General features: G+C 38.4%; 1 protein-coding gene across 1 annotated transcript; it reads right to left on the reverse strand.

Annotated features, from left to right (window-relative positions):
• Positions 1-4,476: 4,476 nt before the first annotated feature.
• On the reverse strand, positions 4,477-12,306 carry LOC128354985 (V-type proton ATPase subunit d 1). Its single transcript, XM_053315119.1, has 8 exons — positions 12,138-12,306; positions 10,495-10,666; positions 8,857-9,035; positions 8,630-8,709; positions 7,854-7,931; positions 7,168-7,344; positions 6,925-7,002; positions 4,477-5,811 (listed from the first exon to the last, which is right to left on the reverse strand). The coding sequence occupies exons 1-8, from the start codon at positions 12,262-12,264 to the stop codon at positions 5,650-5,652; spliced, it is 1,053 nt and encodes a 350-aa protein (XP_053171094.1). The 5' UTR covers positions 12,265-12,306; the 3' UTR covers positions 4,477-5,649.
• Positions 12,307-12,821: the final 515 nt, after the last annotated feature.

Consider the following 12,821-nt stretch of genomic DNA (forward strand, 5'->3'; position numbering starts at 1 on the left):
CTGGTTGCAGGTTTTGCGGAAGCTGTTGTTGAAGCACAGGTTGTGTCGGATGGTGTTCTTCCAACCGTCAGGAGCCGTCTGAAAGAAGGGGAAGTGCTCTCTGGGAAAGGACATAAAGGAGGATTATGAGAGAGCTCAAACCCTCAAAACAAGCTGTTGCTCCGACATAAATGACACACAAGCCCGTCGATTGAACATTTTGGAGAATACAGTTCAAGTAATTGCTGTTAAACACATCGCCATATTAAAAGTTTGATATTAATTTCATTTGTGTGTGACCTATCCAGAGTTAGGGTTAGCCTAGCACAGCACAACAACTGGAAGCAGGTGGAAACTGCAACTTCAAATGTGTCTATTTGGTCAAATACTTGTTATATTTTCTCTCAGCATTGGACTTTAAATCTTCATATAAAATCATTATGTTTTGTTTTTTCCAAATGATTAAATTCTGACCTGGTGAAGTTGTAAATCTGCTGGACTTTGAGGCTCCCGGTGTGGCTGCTCTTCAGAGCCAAAGCAATGAGGATGCAGTAATTCACTGGCGGACGAGGCCAGCATCCTGGCTTCAGGGTTTTATTGTCCTGCAAATGAAGGTCTATTTAAATCTGGTTTAAAATACAGTTTTCTAATTTAACATTCCTAGAACAGAGGTTAGAGGTTTCTGGCACAACTTCACGTACTTCCAAGGCAAAAGGGAAGAAGTCTAAAAAAGGTCAAAGCTCCTGCAACAACACTAGCTACTGTATTTAAACACAGTTAATAATAATGACACTGATGAAAGCTGCAAGCTGAAACTCTTGAAAAGGTCAGTGGTACGAAGGGTTTACTATTTCATAAGGATATCTGAGGAGGTGATTGGTGAACTCTGCGTCCAACTGGAGGAAGCTGAGCCTGGCCAGAGCTTCACGTCCTCACCCTGACTTTTGTGTTTCTCCCCTTTCGTCGGCTCTTGGTTGATCGACAGGAGACGTCTTCATCCTTCATCTAACAGTCAAGGACAAAAAACAACACACACATCAGCACATCGATTTCTGTATTTCTGTTTGAATAACAAACTCAACTACCACAATTTTGAGATACTTATACATTTCAGATGTCAGCTTTACATACAAAACATATCAATTGGTAGACTATGGTGCCATATATAAATACACACACACACTTGTTATTTTAGTACAACTTTTGGGTATTATTTGTATTAAGTTTTTTCCCATTGGATAGTTAGAGATGTGTTTCTATGTGATGTCTTAACCCTCCTGTTGTCCTCGAGTCAAGGAAAAGAGGGAGGAAGGAAGGAAGGACAGAAGGAAGGAAGAAAGGGGGACGGAGGAAGGAAAGGAAGGACGGGGGAAAGAAAGGAAGGAAGGAAGAAAGGGAGATGGAGGAAGGAAAGAGAGAAGGAACAGTCAAAACAGACAGGTCAATTTGACCCGGGAGGACGACACAAGGGTTAAGTGTGGATGAAGCTGTAAACCAACCAATTTCCTGTGAAGGATCAATAAAGTATCTATCTATCTATCTATCTATCTATCTATCCATCTATCCATCTATCCATCCATCCATCTATCTATAGTTCCTGAAGCAGTTACCTACATAATTAAAGTGTAGCTTCTAAATGAAGACATCAACAGTAAGGATCCAATAATATGAGACATTCGTCATAATGATAACTAGCGATTGGTTGGTTATCAAATAATCTGCATAGGTGACATTGTGCGACCAACAGTCCAAAAAAAAACCCAAATATATCATGAACTGATGTGTGTTTTTGTTATCTTGGTTTCCTGTGTTATACTTCTGTTGTCTGATCCTTTTGATCATTTGTTTTTTTGCTTATTTATATTATTTAAGTTAGCTGATGATGTTGTGAACTTGGGTTTATATTCATATGTTGGGTTGTATTAAGAGTATTGGGGTTTTCTGGGTTTTGGTTTCCAGTTTCCCTTCTGGTTTCCTGTTCTCATCTTTAGCCCATTTCTCCATCCAGCCTACCCTCGTGTCTAGTCTTGTGTTTCTTTATCACTTCGGTCTGTATTTAAGTCTCAGCTGATGGTTCAGTTTTGTCGGATCCTTTGTTCTGTTCTGCTTCGTCTGCCTTGTTCCTGTGTTTCAGCTTCTTTTGGTTTTCATTTTTCATTAAACATTCTGCTCTATGTGTGACAAAATACTGATCTACTTTATTATAAGAGCAGGAAAAGCAGCACAAGTTCTCACATTAGAAAAGCCAAACCCATCAAATGTTTGGCCTCTGCCTCAAAGATTACTCCACTATTTAAATACAGTAGTTGCTAATTAACTTATTTTTTTGATTAATTAACATGAATCACACACAAACACACAGACAGACTGTAGATGTGTGTAGTATATACCAGGTACTGAGTGGAGGAAAGTTTCTCCTGGAACAAGTGCAGCTCTGTGGAATGAGGACATTGGATCTCTGCAGGCATTTGGATTTCGTCTGCATGTTCACACAGATGATCCGCTGCACTTTCTGCATACTGGATCGGGCAGGCGATGTTAGGATTCACCAACAGCCACAAGTTTGGCTTCACGAAGGTGTCTGATGGGCAAAAAAATCAGGCCAGATATAGAGGGGGTTACAACGATCAGTTCAGTGTAATTTATTTGGCGAATTAGAAAGAAAGATGTTGTTCTGTTATTCCTGAATAAACACAAGGTTTCAGGCAAAAACTGACACTCGTAAAATAAATAATTAAATAAATGGTTTGACTGGGATAGTTGAATAATAAAATGATGGTGGCTGAAACAATGTCGACTTTAAAGAAATTGAAAAAAACAAATGTCAAAAGGTGCAGTGTGTAGGATTTACTGGCATCTAGTGGTGAGGTTGAACACTTAAAAAAAAAAAACCCTCCCCTCGCTCTCCCTTTTAAAAAGGATGTAGGAGGATCTATGGTCACTACAAAAATGGCCGGTGTTTGGTTGCAAAAAAAAAAAAAATGCATAAGGCCAGTGTTAGATTTGTCCGTTATGAGCTACTGTAGAGACACGGCAGTGCAACATGCTGTCCTTCCTTCATTTCCTCCTTCTTCTCTTCCCTCCTTCCTTCCTCCCTCCCTCCCTCCCTTCCTTGACTCGAGGACAACAGGAGGGTTAAGTGAAAATCTACACCATGTATATCTATGACGGGACTCCTGTTAGTGCACATTTAGGCCTCAAAGATACACCATGCACCTTTAGTGAGAAACAGAAACTCCACCAAACCCTTGAGGGACATTCTCATCTTAATCTCAGTGAAGAACTTGATGTGTTTCCCTCCACTCACCTGAAGTTTTATCGTACCAAACGAATTCATCTTTTCTTCTCGAGGCTCTTGCCGAGGGTCTTTGCACCACATATTGATCGTTCAGTTTGTCATCTGTCATCAGAGAGAGAGAAACACACAAACACCACACACTGAAAAACTTAACTTCCTGCACTTTTAAAACAGTCGATTCAACAGATGCCTTCATAAGTTCATGAATATAATAAGAAACCTTGAATGGGACTCGTTTCTAATTGGGAAAGTTACTCTTATCATCATTCATGTTCTAATTGTAGCATCAGGTGAGGCCTCGGCTGTTTTCTGTGCTGGCTGGAGTGAATAAAACTGTCACCATGATAAAACTGGTCGGTGGTTGTTGCCAGTTTCAGCTCCTTGTCCATGTCCCAGTCCGTCAGGCCCACAGAGCAGTGCAGGTCAAACAGCCGAGCTTTAGTTTTCAGGTGTAAAGTCATGGTTCAATTTGTTTTTTTGTGGTTTGTTCATTCCCTCTCAAGAGCTTTGATATTTTGAGGCAGGTTAACTGACAGACCTGCAGGCGGCTCACACAGCAGCTGGAGACGAACATCCTGATTGGACCCAATTACACCCAAAGAGACTTCAGCTTGTGTTGAATCACTCTTAAAAGGGGAATATTTGCACCTGTAGGTAACAAATCAGAATTAAATACTACTTTCAAATTCAGATTGAACTTTCTGAGACACAATCTGACAATGTCTAAGTGGCTTCAGAGCATTGGATCACATTCAAATGTTCAGACATATTTCAGCTATGTGTTGGGTCCTTTTTTGATACTTCCTAACGTAGAAAAGTGAATGTTTAAATCACTTTTTCCTATGAGCAGAATTACAAAACTTCTCTTAATCTTGTTATACAATGACAATAAAGGCATTCAAATCAAATCAAAATCTCCCAATCACACATAAACACATATAAAAAAGATATTTTTACATCAAAATGTCTTTTTTTTTTACTACTGAAAACTGACTTTTTGCTCGTTTCTTAGTTTTGTTTTCCTGTGTCACCAAAAAAAAGATTTAAAAGTCTAAAGCCTGAAAGACAATAAAGGCATTCAAATCAAATCAAAATCTCCAATCACACATAAGCATATTTTTACATCAAAATGTCTCTTTTTTTACTTTTTGCTATCTACTGCATCCATCACTTTAACCACCAAAGAGAAAATTCCCATTTCGAAACAAACTTCTGACTTTCTGCAGAGTTGCATCAGTGTTGAGTCTGTTTTATTTTTTCACATTTACAATAACACATTTCACAAGTAAGAAACAGATCAAAACAGCGACAAATCAATTTGTACAGCATGAAAAGAACAAAAATCATATCATCATATATTTAAATATCTATATATCCTTTTTTTTATAGTTTAAACATTACGTCTGTCATATACTCACTCACAATATTTTGCCTCATTCCAAGAGTTCAACAGATCGAACAGGAAGCTGTGACGGACAGAACTTCCTGTTTGAGCTGGATTGTATTTTTTAATATCGTACAACAATCTAGTTAAGACGACAAAATCGGGTGGGGCTCACACACTTTCACTCGTTATGTATTTATGGGAGGGAAGAACCACAGTAAGACCAGACATGCTGACAAAACCTAGCACTAAAACAAAAATAAATACAGGTTATATAGAGCCTGGCGGTGGCTGGTACTGAGGAGAGGAATGTTTTCATGTCCACTTATTGGGAGCTGGACGATCTGAGAGTCATTAATTTTAGTCTTTTTACTGATTTTGGTAGGTGATAAACCCAAAAACATACAATATACCGGACTTTTTTTGTTTCATTCGCCTTGAGATGAACATGATCTCAACAAAAAGGTGATTAGGGGGTTGTGTGCTAGGAGTTCAAGGGGGGGGGGAGAAATCTAATCTAAACTTCATCTGTTGTTCCACTTCAGCATTGCAAATTCTTCTTCAGGGTTTATTTTATCAGCTGAAGTGTCAGGCGGACAGAGCACGCTGCAAAAAAAACAACACACTGAGCCCCAAAAAGTTTAGACAGTCAAGAGATGAGTGTTTGACAGTCAAATGAGCCGTCTTCCTTTTTGATACGACAGCTTATCTGGGGAGCTGATTACAACAAACCTCTCTCATATTATTCTAGTTAAAAAGTTGATTATTTTGTTACACTTCTTAAGCAATAATGAGCTTTGACTGGAGCTTTAAAATAACCAACTCACACCAACGTGTAAAGAATGGAGGAAATTTAACATTGAGGCATCAGGGAACTTTAACACCAAGGTGCGATATTGGAGACATTGTTCAGGACAGGACCGAATGAAATGCCGATGGGATGATAGGAGAAGGAATTGGGGGTGGTTTGGGAGGAGTGTGGAGGGGCTCAAAAGATGGGAATGTAGTTGTCGATCTTGGCGCGGTGCCTCTGAGCGATGCACTCAGCGATCCAGACGATGTTCCTGCACTCCTGCTCCTTCAGCTTGACGTAGGCGTAGAAGACACTGAAGTGGAACTGGTTGAGGAAGGCCAGCTTGTTCAGTTTCACCTGCAGAGGAGGAAGAGGAGGAAGAGGAGGAAAGAGATAGAAGAATGATGAGTGAACAAACATCACAACACTGATTAGACCTGTCAGAATAAATACTTTTGTTGAAAGATATATTGTCCCTGAAAAAATGGTGATAAACAATATTATTGTTATTTTAAGATAATTTTATGCCACATTTGAAGGTAATGTAGTATTAAGGCCCATTTATGCTCAACGTTAAATACGGATACCGACGGAGCCTTCTGTCCGTGCTCTGCGTTCATTTCGTCCGTATTTCTGCACGTTTCCATAAAGTTTACGGCTACGGACCAAACGGAGCAGTACCACCGGAAACCATGGGGGGCAGTGTTGCTGTCACTACTCTATACGTAGCTCTAGTGAGACACGAAGAAGAAATAACAATGGAGGAACTTTTTGAGGAAAGGTTTTGCGAGTTGGTTAGAAACTTTAAACATATCATTTTGGTATTTTATGCAAGAGGAACATTATCAATATCTCCTCCACAGTCGCCATGTTTGTTTTTGAGTTTGTTGTTGTCATAAACGTTTGACTCTATGCTGCCCCCTGGTGGATGTATTGGTTAACATCCATGCCAACGTAAAGGACGCATGGAAGTATGTGAACAGTGACGGTAACATCGTTTGAAAAGGACGGATACATTTTCGTACGTACGTTGAGCATAAATGGGCCTTTAGTGGCTCAAATTCCACAATTTCCAATTTGTGCAGTGTCAGTGGGAATTAAGAGTTTTGTGACCGTTTTGGGTTTCTAGAAATATTTAGAGCCACTTTGATATGTTGAGGCGAGTATGATCGTCACAAAAGGCTAACTCATTGTCACTAACACCTTCACTTGGGCCACTCAACGACTTTAGGGAACAATTTTATTCTGAATTGAACAAATTCAACATATTGAAATGATGTCCCCTGTAAACCATGTTAATCACTGTGTGCTGAATACAAAGAACATAGAGACACTCCTAATGCAAAGTGATAACTCAAGTTCAAATACCTGTAAAAACTAGTATAACCATTATAAGTAACTTCCTCTGCTTGTGTGTGTGTGTGTGTGTGTGTGTGTATGTGTGTGTGTGTGTGTGTGTGTGTGTGTCACCTCGTGCTCAAAGAAGCGATCCTCCAGCGTTTTGTCTCCTGGGTTGCTGCCGGCTCCTTCAAACAGCAGTTTATACTCCTGAGGATGATGTGAGCAAAGGATCAGACACAGTGACACGATGCTAAGCGATAAACTTCTTGTTGAACTTTATTAAAATACAACTAATAAGGAACAAACTGGAAAGAAAACACACATTTAAAGCTTCAAAAAATCTTCAAAAGCTTCACTGGCATTCAGACTTACAGGATAATAATCAGCCACAGCCTTGACCTGCTCGTAGTCATCAGCCCGGGCCAGCTGAGCAAGGCCTTCTGGGTAAAGTTTGCCGCAGTGGGGGAAGAGCTTGGCGCGGTCCTCTTTGGACAGCTCTGTGCCAAACGAGTTGATGGTGATGATGAAGGCTCTTCTGTCGGCCTCGAACTGCAAGAAGAGACAGGAAGGTCAATATGAAAACTAGACCCAGTTTAAGCACAATACTGCTCTGATATAATGAAGCAGAGTTTGACAGTTTGTGTTATTTCTTTGGAGGAGGAAATGACATAATCTAACCACACAAATTATGTTGAAAGAAAAAAATAATGTTCTGTGACAGAGAGGAGGGGGAGCTATAATTTTAGAGGAGAATTTAACCTAAAAAGAAATTCATGTTTGTACAACAGTGAAGAAAATGTCTATTTGAATCTGTGGGGTGAAAAGTGCAACTCTTAATCAGTTCAATAAGATAAGAGCTCAATAAGAGTTATATGGAAGAGGAGGTTCTGTGTTAATGAGTTGGTTTTATTTATTTTTTGACACTAGATGAATATTTGGGTTGTAAATAAATTTGTGATACTTGTTAATAAATTATATATGAGTTAATGGAGGAGTAGTGATTAAAAAAAGGAGTGTGTGTGTGTGTGTGTGTGTGTGTGTGTGTGTGTGTGACTCACCTCCAGAATAGGACACATGGTATCAGCTGTGGTTCCTCCGAGGTTGGAGCAGAACTTATAGAAGGCTTCCAGATATGCCTGAGAGGACACGGATCAAAACGTCTTTTAAAACAACCAATAAATTCACACAATCCACTCAGATCTTGATTAAAATCTTATTAGCTTAAGAAAGAAGATTATGAATTAAATGACTTATCAAAACAAATCATCTCCCTGTATATTGTCTCACAACTTTCCACAAACTATTTGTAATGTTTTAGTTGTCAGCATCTTTTATAATATTTAGATTTCTCATGATTTTTAATCTATTGTCCTCTTCTGTCTTCATTAAATTATTTTGCTGTCACTTTGCTTTCACTTTATCTTGTTCACACTTATTTTTTTAGAGGGAGAGAGAGAAAGAGAGAAAAAGAGAGAAAGAGAGAGAGAGTGAGAGAGTGAGAGAGAGAGAGAGAGAGAGAAAGAGAAAGAGAAAGAGAAAGAGAAAGAGAGAGAGAGATACTTTATTTATCCTTTACATAAAATTGCTTGGTTTACAGCACCTACATCCACACTTAAGACAGCCGCATGTAACATCACATAGAAACTCATCTCGAACTATCCAATGTAAAAATGTAAAAAAAGTGTACTAAAAATACCCAAAAATTGTACTAATAAAAGTAATATGTGTATATACATGTAATAAGTAATGATAAGATGCTCTCTGTGCAAAAAGTGTCAGTAAAAGTGCTCTGCAGTATCTACAAAATATCTAAAAAACCTCAAATAAGCTTTACCTTGTAAAGTGTGTTACGGATGATTTCAATGTTCATTTCATCGAGATCCTGTTCAGATATACAGTCCTGGAAGAAAGCAGCTGAAAAAAACAAAACAAACACAATAAACATCAAACCGACGTAGAGTAACATCTGGCACCATCTCCTGTTCAGTAAGAGACATTACTGCTGAGTGTTCACATCCTGTTTAATTTGAACTGCAGCTCATTTAGAAGAGCGGTGCGTACCGAGAGGTGTGTCCACCAGAATGGCGTTGTAGAGCTCGGCGGGAGTCTGAGCGATGTTGACCGCCTCCATCTGCTCGAAGCTGCCCAGCGGATGGCACTTTGGTACCAGCTCAGAGATGGCTCGCTGGTGCAGGGTGCCGGTGATCAGCAGGATGACGTTATCGATCATGTAGCTGTACCTGAGGACAGCGGGTAGGAGGGGAAGAAGTTATTACAAAGAGAAGTTACTGTCTGTCACTGATTTAACCATTTCCTCTATTTGGTTACTTGAATGATTGTATAGGTCTTTGGAGCATGTTTTAACCCATTAATAGTGTACAGTACAGTATACTTTTAAAGCTACTTATGATGTTAAATGTCTCTCCAACCTTCTGCAGGTCTCAGTTCATTTTAAACATCAAATGTGACTGAAATTAGAAAACATTTAATCACCTTTATTGTTCAAATTCACTATAATGATGGACTTTGGCAATATCTGGAATTACTTTTAATTCGTTTTTTTTGTTTTTGCATAATGTGTGAAATGTCTAAATGATAAAACTGAGTTATTAAAACATGCACAAGTAGATAATTTGTAGTTAAAAAGTAGCATCTATTTTCTATAGCTATTTTCTGTAATATTGTGAATTTTTGAACTTTAAAAAAGCCCATTCGGGTTTTCTGCCTCTCCCTGCTCTCTGTATATTATTTATTATTTGTCACTTCTTGTCTAAATTTTAACTTGTGCAAAATAAACTAAACTAAAAGGTGATTATTTTCTCTGCAGTAGCTTACAGAACTCGTAGATTCAATGGATATTTTCACCGAATATTGTCTTTAGACTGGGACTAGTCTTAATCTAAGTCTGAGAAACTGGACTATAGTGTATTTAGGACTGACTGAAAATGACTCTGAACACTGATCTCTGCTCTCGGTTTCTGTTAGTTTGGCGAGGCATCATCTCTGATTGAGAGCGTTGGACTGAAACAGAACAGTTTCCAGATCCTGCTCTTTACAGTTTATTCAACCTGCCGGCAAACTAACATTAACTAGCAGCAGTCTGCAGAAAAAGAAGCACAAACCATTAGTGACTTTTTTCTGATCTATTTGTGCTGAAACTGATTAATAAACTAGATGTGCTCGGCTTAGTTGAAGCATCTGGTGCTGATTCTTACAAAACTGTCTTAAAAAAATATTTGTTGTTTCAATCCTGCATTTTGAATTTAATCGTGAATCAATCTCAAGCTTGAAAAACCGTTATTGCCCATTCCCTCTGCAATGTATAATGGGCATAAGATACTTAGGAATTTGTCCCTTCTGACTTATATGAGGACTAGTGGACAACAACATGTTTAAACTGCTTTCATCATGTATTTATTCGTCTTGTGGGTGAGAAAACGACCGGAAAATGTATGGTATGCTTTGAAAAATGGTTGTCAAGAGTGGTAAGTATGTGCGAAATCCAATTAATGGGTTAAAATATGCCTAAAACATAATTTTTGTCTTAATTTCTTTCTAAATTTCTCATCACAGAGTTGGAACAAAGTAGCATACAATAAAATATAATGTATGTCTGATTTTTTTTCACTAAACTTCAAAGCAAAACAGGCAGATTAACAGTGACAGTCACGGTTCAAGAAGCCTTTTTTTTTTGCTTACGTAATAAAATCCATGAAGCTGGCCAGGGGCTCGTACGACTGGTTCCTCATGTGGCGAAACTCCACCACCATCTTCTCCTTCAGCTTGTCGTCGATGACGGACACAGTGAGAGGAGACGCCTCGTTGGCCAGGAAGCTGCCATAGTCTGTGCTCTGCAGGTGGAGCTTCAGGTCTGCAGACGAAACAAGCGGACAGAGAAAAAACTGCTGATTAAAGAGCATCTTTTTTAACATGTGTTATATAAAATTAAACTTTGAGTACCCTGAAGAATGCTGAAATTATATAGTGTATCAGAATATGACTTTATCACTGTTTTATACAATACTCTACATCATCTACACTTCTGATTCTCCAAAGCAACCTGGAGTCTTTTTTTGCAATGAGAAATTATTCATTCTATAAATAGAAAGATGGAAGAACAAACTGATTTAGAGAGATGTAACAGGGGTTTTGATACTTTGATGACATTATTTTATTGGTAACAAACATTGAGTCTGTGAATGTGAAGTTTAGTTGTTGTAAAATACATTGTATGATTTTTTACAGACTCATAACTCATCAAATTTATGCTCAGGTGAACAATAAAACTAGACGTATTTTTGATTATGGACTCAGTTATATTGATGTTTATTAGAAAAAGTCTCTCTTAAAACAACAGTCAGGTGTTTAAATGAACATTAACTGTGTTTTTCTTGCTATAATCATTCCTCCTGTTCATACTGACCATTAGAAGATCCCTTCATAATATACTTACAATATAAATGATGGAGGACTAAATCCACAGTCCTTCTGTGTAAAAAATGTCTTTAAAAGTTGCTCTGAAGCTAATATGAAGCTTCACGTTACAGTGTTTTTAGTAGCAAAGTCTTTTTGTTACTATACTTCCACCACAGCTCAACAGGGAAACACTAAGAGGACATTTGAGGCAAAAAGACAATAAATGTGTCAGATATCTACTTGATATTACTAACTCACACTGCTGAAGCTGAATATAAGCTTCACACCTACTTTTAAATGCATTTTACACTAAATGTGTATTTGAAGAAGATCGTTTAATAGCCAGTATGAACAGGAGGAATGATTACAGCAAGGAAAACCTCTTCCACTCTTCATATGGACACCTGACTGCTGGTTTAAGGCACATTTGATAAATCATGAAACTGTCCTTTAACCCAAATTAAATATCTGGAGCAGTCATTTAAATCATTAATAACCTGGATAAACCTGAAGGGGTGACAGTGCTGTAACTCGAGCTAAAACATGCAGTCAAAGCTGTAGTCTTAACGCAATAGTGTACATTTGCAAAAACGTTTTCACTTCCTCTAAAAAAAACTAATTATTCATCAATACAGGCCATGAAGGCTTGGTTATGTTTGCCTTTAGCTTCTGTTAGCACTGTGCTAGTTAGCTAAGCTGATTCAGAGGTGAATTACATATTTCTCATTTAAATCTGAGTAAAATGACGATATAGACATTAATGACAGGTATTGGGTGACAGTAATGCACAATAGAGTGATACCTAATGTGATAAAAAGTGATGTTATTGGGTATATATAAGCAGATTTAATGTTAAATGGCTCAGAATGACAGCTAGCATTAGCAGCTGTTAGCATTTTAGCTTCCCGGTGTGTTCTTTAACTCACCTTCGAGGGTCTCACACTGGACCAGGTTAAGATAGTCTGCTTGGGACAGGATCCCCGCTTTGAAGCCCCTGACCAGCCCCTCCAGGTAGCCATTATCCACGTTAAAGTACAGCTCGGAGAAAGGCATCCTGTCCGCCCGTCAGATCAGCTCCGTCTCTGCCGCAGAGGAGTCAGTCAGCTGATTGAACCACGTGACCGTCATCTGATCTGAGTGTGTGTGTGTGTGTGTGTGTGTGTGTAAGTGTGTGTAAGTGTATGTAAGTGTTTGTGTGTCTGTGTGTGTAAGTGTGTGTGAGCGCGCGCGTGTGTATAGGGCCTACTTGGTTATAGGGTCAATAAAAATTCACCTATAGTGTCATTCTCACTGACTATTCACAGTCAGTCAAGTACAACCATCTTGAGATAAATGATTTGAATCAAATTTTTAAGGACAAAATTTGCCTCAGTTGGTTTAGACATTGTTTTCTTCTCTTTATTAATATATTTCGACAGACTGTAGAACAAATATATCATCATAATTTACATACAAAAATGCAAACATAGGCCTACATAAAGTTCACTGTCCTCTTTTGAATGAAAACATACATTAAAGAAGAACACATCAAAAACAAGAAAATTTTATCAGTATCTCTTACCAGTTTACCAGGGATACACCTGCTTCAAACGAATTTAATCTAATAACCT

This window comes from Scomber japonicus, chromosome 1 (genome assembly GCF_027409825.1).
Source record: "Scomber japonicus isolate fScoJap1 chromosome 1, fScoJap1.pri, whole genome shotgun sequence".
Classification (NCBI taxonomy): Eukaryota; Metazoa; Chordata; class Actinopteri; order Scombriformes; family Scombridae; genus Scomber; species Scomber japonicus.